At 36.1% G+C, this 13,750-nt stretch overlaps 1 protein-coding gene across 1 annotated transcript; it reads right to left on the reverse strand.

Annotated features, from left to right (window-relative positions):
- Window positions 1-3,352: 3,352 nt before the first annotated feature.
- On the reverse strand, window positions 3,353-13,702 carry LOC107559094 (transmembrane protein 151B-like). The gene is made up of 2 exons (XM_016242823.1): window positions 13,316-13,702; window positions 3,353-4,873 (listed from the first exon to the last, which is right to left on the reverse strand). Exons 1-2 carry the CDS (start codon window positions 13,391-13,393, stop codon window positions 3,401-3,403), a joined length of 1,551 nt encoding a protein of 516 aa, XP_016098309.1. The 5' UTR covers window positions 13,394-13,702; the 3' UTR covers window positions 3,353-3,400.
- Window positions 13,703-13,750: the final 48 nt, after the last annotated feature.

The following is a 13,750-nucleotide window of genomic DNA, read 5'->3' on the forward strand; positions in this document are numbered from 1 at the left end:
AGTCAATATTATTATTACTTCATATTTTAGTAATTAATATTTAAATGGAAAATGTGTTTAATATTCATGAAAATAATGTCACAATAAAAAACCCTAATGATTTAATTTTCAACATGTACAATATAATTTCCTGCTTTTTTAATTTTGATTTTGGGTGAAATATGACGAAGACATAATTGAATGTTTACCAAATTAAATCCCTAATAAGAGGAAATTGGTAAAAATTAAGTTGAAAGAAATGAGAAAGAAATGGTAATTCTTGTGATTTGAATGATTTTATGAAATTATCTTAAACATATTCTGGAATGTTTTAAACTACAGGATGTGGGGATTTGGATTATGATTATGATTATGATTAAGATTATGAAGGAGTTTGACTGTGCTTCAGTCACTGGCCTTTATTTCACTCTGATATTTACAGTATGTTCATGCAGAGGTTCACTGCCGTCAGGTTGGGCTTTTATAGATTATTTTGCCAATGCTTTATACAGATGAGTTCGGGTTCTGTTTTGGTGCTGATGCAAGTGAAGACGGTTTCCAACAAAGATATATCAATATACTGCAGCAAATATTTTCCCTTCGCTTGGTAGATTATAGTTTGTGGTTTTGATGGAACAGGAACATCTATATTTATATGACTAATTTTAAGATTCATTTTGAACATCATTTGAGTGTCGGGCTGTTATTTTTAGTCCTGCTTTTCTCTGTTTTTGGCGAGGACTTATCTTACTGCTCAATGACTTTTCGTTTCACAGCAACTTGGGAAACATATAAATGCAAAGTCAACACCAAAGCTTTTAAATAATTAAACATGAACACTAAAATAGCACAGTCTGAGGCACTTACACTCCTATAAAAAGAAGAGGTAGTTTCAGGAAATAAAATTAAAAAATAAAAACAACTGGAATGCTTTAGTTGATCCTACCTAAATATTATCTTACATACATAAGATAATGTTTATTAAATATGGAGCAGGATTTTCAAAGATTATGTATTTTGTTTGAGGTTCTCATGTCCTTTCGGCTACATGTATTAAACTATTCATAGCACTGACACCATTGCCATAAATAGATCAGAAGAAAAACGTGTTTATGAATAGTTTTTTACTGAATAATTTCTGTTTTGTATCAAGCCATATTTATTTTAATAAAAGTGATTTTATGTTCATAACGGTTTTATTTATTTTCCTTTATTTATTTATTTTTTTACATTTTTATTAATTTTTTTATGCCTTTGACAGGACAGCTCCGTGAATCATAATCACGAGATAAAACATTTAATGTCTAAGCTGTTGATTTGAGTTTCTGGTAAACAGTCAGTACCCTGGGATCCAACATAGTGTTATTTGTCGTGTTGTTTAAAGGGGTCATATGATGCGAATACAATATTTCTTTCCTCTTTGGAGTGTTACAAGCTCTTGGTGCATAAAGAAGATCTGTAAAGTTGCAAAGACTAAAGTCTCAAATCCAAAGAGATATTCTTTATAAAAGTTAAGAGTCAACAATGCCTACCTAAAACGGCTCGTTCTAACACGCCCCCACATATCTACATCACTATGTGGAAATATTAGCATAATGCCGCCCAAATGTGCACGCAAAGAAAGAAGGTGTGGTTTCAGTAACCGCAGTTAGTGTTGAAGCAGCATGTCAGGGAGACGCTGTGTGTTTCAGTGCGAAAGCAAAAGCACTTTATTTGGCCTTCCGGAAGTAGATGCAACTAGGAATCATTGGTTAAGATTTATTTACAACAGAACAGCACAACCCAGATGGTCGAATTTGTGCAACGCATTTTATGGACAACAGTTCGGCTTGTGTACTGCATCATCACTGTGTCTGTCACGTGACTCTGTTGCCCTTTCAGGCTTGAACTGATGGTAAAACTAATGACATTATTAACTGTCTTGATATTTACTTTAAAAGCTGACGCTCGCGATTATGGTAAGGGGCGTTACATTTCTGACGCGTGCTAGCGGTGTTCGGCCAATCACAATGCACTGGGTCAGCTGGCCAATCAGAGCAGACTGCGCTTGTCAACGGAGGGGGCTTTGTTGAAAACGACGCGTTTGAGAGAGGCGGGGCATAGAGGACCTACAATAATGTACAGTATTTGAAAAATAATGTGTTTTTTGAACATTAAAGCATGTCAACATATTCTGTTACACCAAATACACAAAATAATGATCTTTAAAATAGCATCATATGACCCCTTTAACATTAAGGAAGTATGTTGTTTTGTTTATGTTGAAGCTTATCTGTGTGTGTATTTAAAGTTGCATTGAAAGTGTTTTGCATTCTGATTGAATCATCAGAGAGAAAATGATAGAAATGTCCATTTCAAATTTGTCAACATGAACTCAAATGAACCCTCTTTACTTTGTTAATGTGTTTGATAATGTGAATGATTTGTCAATGCATGTTATGTTATTGACTTGCTCCACCTCTGAAATTACTTAAATTTTTGGATGACATTTTGGATTATTTTTTAACCCTAAACCTCCAACCACCTTTCAGGACCTAATCAAATTTGACATGTTTACAAGGTTCATTTTACATTTCTTTTTTTTCTCCATTGAATATGTTTTTGTATTTAAAAATATGACATTATGAAAGTAAAATGAGTTGTGAATGCCGTTTCATGTTGACTTCACATGCAAAGTGATAAGTAGTTTGGCAAATATTTCCATTGTTGAAGAAGCTGAATAAGTGTGTTAATTTATTTAATTTTTATATTATTTTTCTCCATATAATGGTCCCCAATGGATTGAAGGTTAAAATTGCAGTTTCAATGCAGCTTCGATCCCAGCCGAGGAATAAGGGTCTTATCTAGCAAAACCATCACTCATTTCCTAAAACAAATGAAAATGTATATACTGTTTTTTAACCTCAAATGCTTGTCATGAACATCTTGGATGACATGGGGGTGAGTAAATTATCAAGAAATTTTTATTCTGGAAGTGAACTTATCCTTTAACATCCAACCATCTTTCATGATCTAGTCAATTCTCCATGGATAAAGTTTTACATTTTTACATGGATCGTTTTACATTTTTTATTTATTCTCTTGGAATATGTTGTTTTACGTGAAAATGTGTTGTATTATGCAAGAAAAATGGGTTGTAAATGCCATTTCATGTTGATTACAAATGCAAAGTAAGAAGTAGTTTGGCAGATGTTGCCATTGTTGAAGAAGTTGAATATGGTGCATCACAAGTGTGTAAATATAATAATAAAAGTCAGATTGCATTTGTTATGACAAAATGCAATCATGTGCCATTCAAAGTTTTATGCTAATGCACATTTAGAGGGAAAAGTAAAGATTCTTACAGACATTTCTGTACCAGTCTGTTCATTTTGCAAATACATGAGAACACCAGGTTTGTGTTATCGTCCTTATGCTAACGCTATAACGAAGTCTCCACGCAGGATCCGTTACAGTGCAGCGAATGGTGATCATGACCGACGCAGCCCTCGTTGCGGTGAATAATCAGTACGGGAAAATACAGCGCGTCCTGATAGGCCGGTGGAGAAGGTGGGCTCTCCTCATTGGCCGACTGACCGGCCAGGCACCGCGTGCTTTCCGTCGGACAGCTGGGATCATTCAGGCTACTACTGCGGCTTCGCCAAAGACAGCTGCGGCGCGAGCCGTGCAGACGGCCTAGCGAGAACCGGCTGCCGCTGAAAGGCAAGCGCGGACTGCTGCTGTTGCAGATGCTCAATGCACTGCGCGAGAAGATCGACGAGCTGCTGATGGAGCGATGGCAGTGTTCGCAGTTCTGCCGATATCCGCCGAAGCCATTTCCACCAGCCGCACCGATCCCACGCGGCAAGAACGTGTTGCAGCTGGACTGCTGCGCCAGATCCATAAGCACGGCTTCGGAGTAACTGGGAACGAGCTGTTGGTTGGAACGAATGTGCCACTCGAGCTCCGTGCTGTCGATGGTGTTGACCCGCGGGATGTGGTGGCAAAACGGACGCTCATCCAGAGGCGTAACAGCGATGTAGTCGAACCCGAAAAGCTTCTCCACGTGGTAGTGAACATAGGCTGTGCGGTACTCCGTCAAGACCCGCAACGGCCAGGATAAAGTCAACGCCGCCGCTAACCAGAAGCTACAATGCGACGCATACCAAGGCAAGCGATCTGGATCTGCGAAGGCAAGCATGTATTCCTTAAACTCTACGTTTTTTAGATGCATCCCTTCACGTGCTTCCATATAATCATCCAATCCTTCATTCTCTGTGAAGAACTGTGCTCTTTGCGTCAAATAGGAGTTCTCGGATTCGACGTTGGCGAAACTGAAGCACTTAGTGAAGCGCAGCTTAGTCACCGGACAGCTTTCCAGTCCTGTGAGGTGTTTCGAGATGTCTTTAACCCCACAGTTCCCGTAATCGAACTCGGCCTCCGCGACGTGCATGTTCACGCGCTCATGGTAAACCTGCGTGGTCGTGTAGGCGTCGCCGTTGCGATACCGCGTCACTTGTCTCGTCCGGCGTAAGTAATGGTAACTTATAGCCTTCCACCAGATGCACGGCGTGGCTTGTTGCATGCGTTGCACGTGCTCAGCGATGCTCTCCAGGCCTACTTTACACTGGAGTTCGTTGTGCGAGTAGCAGTGCCAACACTCCACCAGGTAAACCACATAAAGCATGACGAGGAAGGCCACCGGGATGTAGATGTAGCCGTTGGAACAGGGACTGTCGTGGTACAGCATGGACTTGCCCTTGAAAGCGCTGTCGAAGGTGAGGCGCGTGACCTTCGTGACCTGGCACCAGGTCATCGCGATCACGCAGCAGTACATCAGCAGTGAGAGAAGGAGGCATTTCCAGTGCGAGTCGCGCCACAGGGACTTGCTCAATGACTGCTTTACGGGCCGTTGCTGTAAAGATATAAACGGAGAGAGAGAGAGAGGTGAAAAAAACGCCATTGGTTCCATGAAGAACCTTTAGGCCCGGTTTCATAGACAGGGTTTAGCCTTAGCCAGGATTAGGCCATAGTTCAGTTAGGACAAGTCATTTTTATAAACATGCCATAGAAAAAAGCATTACTGGTGTGCATCTTAAGACAAAACAAAGGCACTGACATGTTTTAAGATCAGTCAGTGCAAGTTTATTTCAGTTGAAACAGCTCAGATTTACATTTTAGTCTGGGACTAGGCTTAAGCCTTGTCTGTGAAACCGGGGGGTAATCTCTCCATTCCACAAATGGTTCTCTAGTGGAAAAAGGTTCTGTAGATGTACTTCACACTAAGTCGATTGAAAAGGTGTTTGGGGAACCAAAAATGATTCTTCTACAGCAGGGTTCCTCAAATCTTGCCCTGGAGGTCCAATGCGTTGCAGAGTTTAGCTCCAACCCTGATCAAATTCAGCTACCTGTGAATTTCTAATGATCCTGAAGATATTGATTAGCATGCTCAGGTGTGTTTGATTAGGGTTAGAGCTAAACTCTGCAGGAAAGTGGATCTCGTGGGCCAGATTTGAGGATCCCTGTTCTACACTCTTAAAAATAAAGGTTCTTTATTGGCATTAATGATTCCATGAGGAACCCTTTATTCCACAAAAGGTTCTTTGCAGTGGACAATGGTTGTTTAGATTATTAAAATGTACTTTACACTAAGAAACAAATAGTTCTTTCGAGAACTGTTAAGACAAAACAAAGGCACTGACATGTTTTAAGATCAGTCAGTGCAAGTTTATTTCAGTTGAAACAGCTCAGATTTACATTTTAGTCTGGGACTAGGCTTAAGCCTTGTCTGTGAAACCGGGGGGTAATCTCTCCATTCCACAAATGGTTCTCTAGTGGAAAAAGGTTCTGTAGATGTACTTCACACTAAGTCGATTGAAAAGGTGTTTGGGGAACCAAAAATGATTCTTCTACAGCAGGGTTCCTCAAATCTTGCCCTGGAGGTCCAATGCGTTGCAGAGTTTAGCTCCAACCCTGATCAAATTCAGCTACCTGTGAATTTCTAATGATCCTGAAGATATTGATTAGCATGCTCAGGTGTGTTTGATTAGGGTTAGAGCTAAACTCTGCAGGAAAGTGGATCTCGTGGGCCAGATTTGAGGATCCCTGTTCTACACTCTTAAAAATAAAGGTTCTTTATTGGCATTAATGATTCCATGAGGAACCCTTTATTCCACAAAAGGTTCTTTGCAGTGGACAATGGTTGTTTAGATTATTAAAATGTACTTTACACTAAGAAACAAATAGTTCTTTCGAGAACTGATCACTGAGTCGTGGGGGAAGTCGTGGCCTAATGGTTAGAGAGTCGGACTCGTAACCCAAAGGATGTGGGTTTGAGTCTCGTACCGGCAGGGATTGTAGGTGGGGGGAGTGAATGTACAGTGCTCTTCAATACCATGACTGAGGTGCCCTTGAGCAAGGCACCGAACCCCCAACTGCTCCCCGGGCGCTGCAGCAAAAAAATGGCTGCCCACTGCTCCGGGTGTGTGTGTGTTCACTGCTGTGTGTGTGCACTTTGGATGGGTTAAATGCAGAGCACTAATTCCAAGTATGGGTCACCATACTTGGCCACGTGTCACTTCACTTCACTGAGAAGGGCTTCTATGGCATCACTGCTAAAAAAAACTTTTGAAACCATTACTTTTAAAAGTGTACTGAACATTTTTATGAATTTCTTCGAATTTATCTTACAAAATTTCTAAACTTTTTTTTAGAAAAAGATTTCCGTGAATCCTGCCCCAGGACTGTAAAAGTTGGAAGAAAAAGCATTTGATTGATCCGAAGATTCTGATAAGGTCATCTTTTTCAAAAACATTTATCTACAATCCAACATTCTTTCTTCTTATTTTCTAACTTAAGAGTAAAATTAAGAAATAAATGTTTTTCTCAAGAGTGTTCTAAAGACAAAACCTAAATAAAATAATTTTCTCTAAATTCAAATTCTTCCTAAAAAGATTGTAAATAACCTCTTAAAGTTATGATTGATCTATTGGCGTCTTGAATTTTAAATTTTTAAAAATTAAGGCCAAAAAAAATTGATGGCCTTGTTTAAAATTTTAAATATTTTTTAGAACATCTTAAGAATTTTTTTAAGAACTGCACACACATACACACACACACAAATTAACATTACATTATTTTTCTAAAAATAAAGGTTCTTTATTTGCTTTGAAGGTTCCATGAACAACCTTTTACATCCATAGATCATTTCCATTCCAAAAGGTTTTTTGTAGTGGACAATGGTTTTATAGATTTTTTAAATGTTCTTTAAATGCACTTTAAAAAAATTTCAGTAAAAAAAATATTAAAACAAAAATATAAATTAGAAATGAAGATGGCATGTTCAACGGCAACTTTTGTGATATGGTATGGCAGGTCAAAGGTCATCAAGGGCCACCTTAGGTCATCTCTGTTCCAACAGAGAACCCTCTTTTGCAACCGTTATTTTTAACACTGTAGGATTTACTTTAAAACTATTTCCACTCAAAAATTGCTAGTAAATTTCACCAATAATTACAAAGAAATGGCAAGTAACGTTAAAATAAGCATGACATTTTGAAGTAAAAATGCTGAAATAGGCCTAGTATTTTCATGTAAAACACTCCAATAATCTTTCTTTAGAACGTCGAAACATTTTTTACAGAGTACAAATGAGAAAGTGTATAATATTGTAGATTATTCTTGTTAACCTCATTGTTTCTGCTTTAAGAGCATTTTTTGTTAATGGTTCTGGAAAAGCCTTCGTTTGAGAGAACGACTGGACAAAATACAAAGATTCATATTCATGCTGAACAAACTTCTCTGGCTTTTATTTAGCTGTTTCTGGAGTATGTGATTGCATGGCTGTCTTATGCCCTTAACATGGCAGCTGGCATTAAATAATTGATGATGTTCCATAATTATCCGCTCTACTTTTACCGCGTGGCCCCTGGAGCCCCTCACGACCGGAGCTCTCAGCGGGAACCGCAGCACTTATGAAGTATCTCTCAGCCATTAATATAAAATGAATAATACTCTCATTTGTGTTTTTGTATTTGAGTCTCCTCACGTTCTTTCAAGTAGTTATTTGAGGGAACTCCTAAAAAATCAGTGCGAAAAGATTATATTTTTATGTCCTGTGGCTTACAAACCTTCTATGGGAAAAGACTGAATAAGATCTGCATTAGACAAAATGACTTGAGTTTTTTCAGGTTTTGCCAAAAAAATCAGAAATGTAATCAATAAAAATGTATTTGAGGTTTTGCATGGCGGAAAAAAACTAAAATACACCCCAACTGGGGTTATTATTCTGTTAACTAAAACTAAAACCATAAAAACATTTGAATTACTTGAAATAAAATATGAAAAACTTATTTCTAGCTGCCAACAATGTTAGTGCCATATTGAGATACTATTATAGTTTTATCAATATTTTGAATTAGATTTTGTATTTATCTTTTCTGTTTACATTTTAATTGGTTAATGTTTTTTGGTAATTTTGTGTGGGGTTTTTTTCCATTTATTTTCTTAAAATGTCTATATAGTTTTTTAAAATTATTATTATTATTGTTTTTGTCACTTTAGTGCATCAAGGTAACCGAAATGAAAATGAGAAATTACACCAAATACAGATATAAAGAATATATATAGATATTTAAAGAATATAAATATAAAGAATTTTATAAATATTTGAATATATTTCAGAAAATTTTTATTTTATTTAAGTTAACAAAAGATTATTTTATGGTTTTATTTTTAGTTTAACTATAATAGCCCTGGCAACGTTTCTCATTCTCATTTAATTTAAGCCAAAGCACTAAAATAACTCAAACTTATATTAAAACTAATAACTAAAATAGTAAAACTACAAACCCAATTCCAAAAAAGTTGGGACACTGTACAAATTGTGAGTAAAAAAGGAATGGAATAATTTACAAATCTCATAAACTTATATTTTATTCACAATAGAATATAGATAACATATCAAATGTTGAAAGTGAGACATTTTGAAATGTCATGCCAAATATTGACTCATTTTGGATTTCAGGAGAGCTACACATTCCTAAACAGTTGGGACAGGTAGCAATAAGAGGCCGGAAAAGTTAAATGTACATATAAGGAACAGCTGGAGGACCAATTTGCAACTTATTAGGTCAATTGGCAACATGATTGGGTATAAAAAGAGCCTCTCAGAGTGGCAGTGTCTCTCAGAAGTCAAGATGGGCAGAAGATCACCAATTCCCCCAATGTATTAAATTAAAAAAATCTACAAACTTTTTATTAAAATTAAAATGAAAACCACTATCAAATAAATTTATATCAAATATAAAAATAAAATATAATGTCCAACATTAATGAAACCTCAATGATACTAAAAATAACACTGACCCTAACCACAACCAGGTTAGTCCACAGCTGATATGTGCGATATTGTGGGGTTAATGCCAAAAAAACTAGTTACTAGTCACATCAGCGAACTCATTTTCTCTGAATGATCTTCATAAGTTGAGCTAATTTGGTCTTTGAATATATGATTAAATGCTGTTTCATTTTGTATACAGATTACAGTTGGACTTTGACTGAAAGGGTTTATGCACATCATTTCTAGGCACTAATTAGTGAATAACGAGCTTTCAGTGACCCAGAGGGGCATTTTACACTTAAGCACTTCTGAGGAAATAATGATCAAACCAGTTAATCACCATCTTTCAGCAGCCAAATGAAGTGCAGAGCTGCATGAGAGGAGACGATCCCAAAAGAGAAAACACATTTCCTTACAGTCTTCTTAGGTTTACTGTGTTAGTTGAAGCTGAAGCACTAGGGACGAATCTGTTCTCTAAAGCACTTCAGCAGTGAAACAAAGCCTCTGTATTGTGCTCAAGGCCGAGGCCAGAGGCTCTGTCAGACGCTCCCAGTGAAAACACCACACTGTAAAAAATGACCGTGAATTTAACGGTAAAAGACTGTAAAAATGCTACAGTAAAAACCTGTTAAATTCCCCTACTATATACGGTGAAAAACTGTATTGGACATTACATGTAATTTTACGGTATTATACCGTTTTTGTAAGTGAAAAAGGCCGTATAATTTACAGTGAATAACCATAAATTGACATTCCCAGAATTCCCTGCATTACATTTCAAATGTGATTTTTTTGTTGAAATAACTATGTTTCTTCTTAGTTTTTTCTTATCAGTTTTGTATATTAGGGTTGTATGTTACATCTAATGTTGTTAAATGAATGTTTATTGCATTATTTCAGTCTCGTGTGTTACCGTGATGGTGTTTAGTGTTTGTGTGAATGACACACTGTGCACCTTCTATATATGTTATTACTTAAAAGCTGCTTGTGATGGACTTTGGTTGACTTTCTCATCACCTCCTGCATTTGGTGGTTATCAGTGTATCACAAAGGTACAAAACAGATTTCAGTACTTCAATAGGTTGGTATATTAACATTATATCAGTTAATGAAATTACGGTATTTTACTGTAAATTTAAGTTTAAGCCGTAAAACTTAAAATGTTGCTACCATATTTTTTACGGTAAAATTCCAGCAACCACAGCTGCCGTTTTTTTACCGTAAATTTACCGTAATTTTTTTTTTTTTTTTTACAGTGCAGCTCTGATATACTGAGGAATCTCTGCTGCTGTTGCACTGTATATTTTGGGAGGTGTGAGCGAGGCGTCCCACTTTCATTTGAACCATTTTAGCGCTTGTAACGTGACATAACAGAGGCTGACCTCACTGCCAATTCATGAGGTTTAGATCATCAGGGAGGCCCTGTGTGACCAGACTGTTGGTAACATGTCAGTTACAACTTCATAAGCAAACAACGTTTCATGAATTCTCAAAGTCTAAAATATATGTCATAAATCATTACAAACAACTTAAATGTCACTTGGTGATTCTCACAAAATTCAGGTCACATTTCACCCCAAAATGTAAAGAAGGAAAAAATTATAATAAATAAAATGTAAACAACAACAATAATAATAAAGACATACAATTATATAATTGATGTATTTATTCTAAAATAATTTAATTATTTGAATTTAATAATTTAATGATATTAATATTTTTTAAATAAAATGTGTGCATATTTTTGTACATTAATTTCATAATAATCAACCATACTCTTAAAGGAATGAAAATTATTATTATTACTATTTATAAATTATATATAATTTATGTAACTAAATGATACAATAATTCTATAATTATTTTAAAAAATTCTTACATTATTTTAATGACAATCAAGCATGTTCTTAAATTTAAATTATACTACAAATTATATAATTGTAATACAACTGTGTATAATTTATGTAAACAAATTATACAATAATTCAATATTCTAAAATATTTTTACATTATTTTCATAACAATCACTCAATCAATAAACAATACTAATTAAATGTAAATTTTAAATTATATAAAACACATTTTTTTTAATTAGTACAATAATGAGAAGTGAGAGAAATGAGAGAATTTTCAGCAGAATATTAGCCTTCATTCAGTTCGCATGTTCTACAATTAAAAAAATGAATTCAGCACATTTTATGCTATAATTTATATATTGTTTCTATTTATTTGATCAAAATAAAATAACATGTCATTTTATCAAAAACATATAAAAACCTACATTTTATTTGTATTTTTCAGCAGAATATCAGCTTTTTAATGCTAGCCAATTTGCATTCATCACCATATAACTGGTTACATAGAATAAAAAAAATCTGTACATTTTACAATTTATTTATATAAAATAATTTTATTGTATTTATTTTATTAAAATATATATATTTTTAAACAGACGACATTTGCATTTTCAGCAAGCCTATTAATAATAGCCCATTTGCATGTTGCATGTTTTTTAAAATTAGTACAATAATGAGAAGGGGGTTACAGTCATACAAATGCTAAAAAATCATAATAATGCTAAATATTTTTTAATTTAATAGGAGTATTTTAACAAATTATAATTTCAAAATAAATTATAAACGAATTTTTTAATAATACACATTTTTTGCAGATTTGTAACATTATTTTCAATCAAGGATACTATATGAAATTACAGAAATGTGAATAATATTTTTCTTGCAATATTGGGGGTGTTGTATAACAAAATTATAAACGCAACACTTTTGTTTTTGCCCCCATTTGTCATGAGCTGAACTCAAAGATCTAAGACTTTTTCTATGTACACAAAAGGCCTATTTCTCTCAAATATTGTTCACAAATCTGTCCTAATCGGTGTTAGTGAGCACTTCTCCTTTGCCGAGATAATCCATCCACCTCACAGGTGTGGCATATCAAGATGCTGATTAGACAGCATGATTATTGCACAGGTGTAATTTCAAAATAAATTATAAACGAATTTTAAAATAATACACATTTTTTGCAGATTTGTAACATTATTTTCAATCAAGGATACTATATGAAATAACAGAAATGTGAATAATATTTTTCTTGCAATATTGGGGGTGTTGTAGTCATACAAATATAAAAATATTTTCAGCAATATTTTTTTCATCAGTATATACACTGAACAAAATTATAAACGCAACACTTTTGTTTTTGCCCCCATTTTTCATGAGCTGAACTCAAAGATCTAAGACTTTTTCTATGTACACAAAAGGCCTATTTCTCTCAAATATTGTTCACAAATCTGTCTAAATCTGTGTTAGTGAGCACTTCTCCTTTGCCGTGATAATCCATCCACCTCACAGGTGTGGCATATCAAGATGCTGATTAGACAGCATGATTATTGCACAGGTGTGCCTTAGGCTGGCCACAATAAAAGACCACGTTGGCACGTTGTGAAGGGTGTCAATGATTGTCTTCTGGACATCTGTCAAGTCAGCAGTCTTCCCCATGATTTTGTAGCCTACTGACCCAGACTGAGAGACCATTTAAAGGCTCAGGAAACCTTTGCAGGTGTTTTGAGGTAATTAGGGTGTGACACCATGACTTTCCAATATTGAACTTTTTCACAATACACTGAATTCTGGGTTTTCATTATCTGTAAGCCATAATCATCAACATTTCAGGAAATAAAGGCTTGAAATATTTCACTCTATGTGTAATGAATCTATATATTATATGGGTTTCACTTTCTGAAATGAGTGACAAAAATGATATTCTAATTTTTTGAGCTGTACCTGTATGAACAGTACAGTAGTCTACAGTAGATATGGATAGTTGTGTGTATCTCCTTTCACTCCCGTGCACAAACACACACAATCCTCCCCATGTTTGAGTCAATTAAACATAAACCGCATTGCAATAATTACAGAATATAGCGACTTTATCGTTATCTTCCGTCGCGGTTTGTAACAAAGGTTTTCCCACAAACGCGCGCGCCGCGGCTGAACTCACCGCTTCCCGCAGCGCGTCCGTCTGCTCGCGGAGGACATCAACAGCACTGCTGTCCGTCACCGGAGCTGCTGGAGACATGATGAAGAAGAAGATGATCCTGGAGCATCACAGCCATGTGTCAGCATCCTCCCACAGCGCGCGCCGCTGCGTCCTCAGGACTCCGCGAAGGAAGAAATACTTGAGGGATTGTGGGCTGTCCGGGCAACCGCGGGTCATCTCCCTCGGGATTTAGGTTTTGCAAATAAAAGAAGCGAACCTGAGCCACGTCGAGATGCAGAAATCGAATCGAAATGCGAAGCGCATCCACATGCACACGAGCACGTGATCGCGGAGTGAATGACAATGAGGCGCGAGATGAATCCACACGGATGCGCAGGCAGCTCAGATCCAGGTACCGAGAGAGAGGGAGGGAGGGAGGGAGAGAGAGAGAGGGAG

Source organism: Sinocyclocheilus grahami, unplaced genomic scaffold (assembly GCF_001515645.1).
Source record: "Sinocyclocheilus grahami isolate Dianchi unplaced genomic scaffold, SAMN03320097.WGS_v1.1 scaffold674.1, whole genome shotgun sequence".
In the NCBI taxonomy this organism is placed as follows: domain Eukaryota; kingdom Metazoa; phylum Chordata; class Actinopteri; order Cypriniformes; family Cyprinidae; genus Sinocyclocheilus; species Sinocyclocheilus grahami.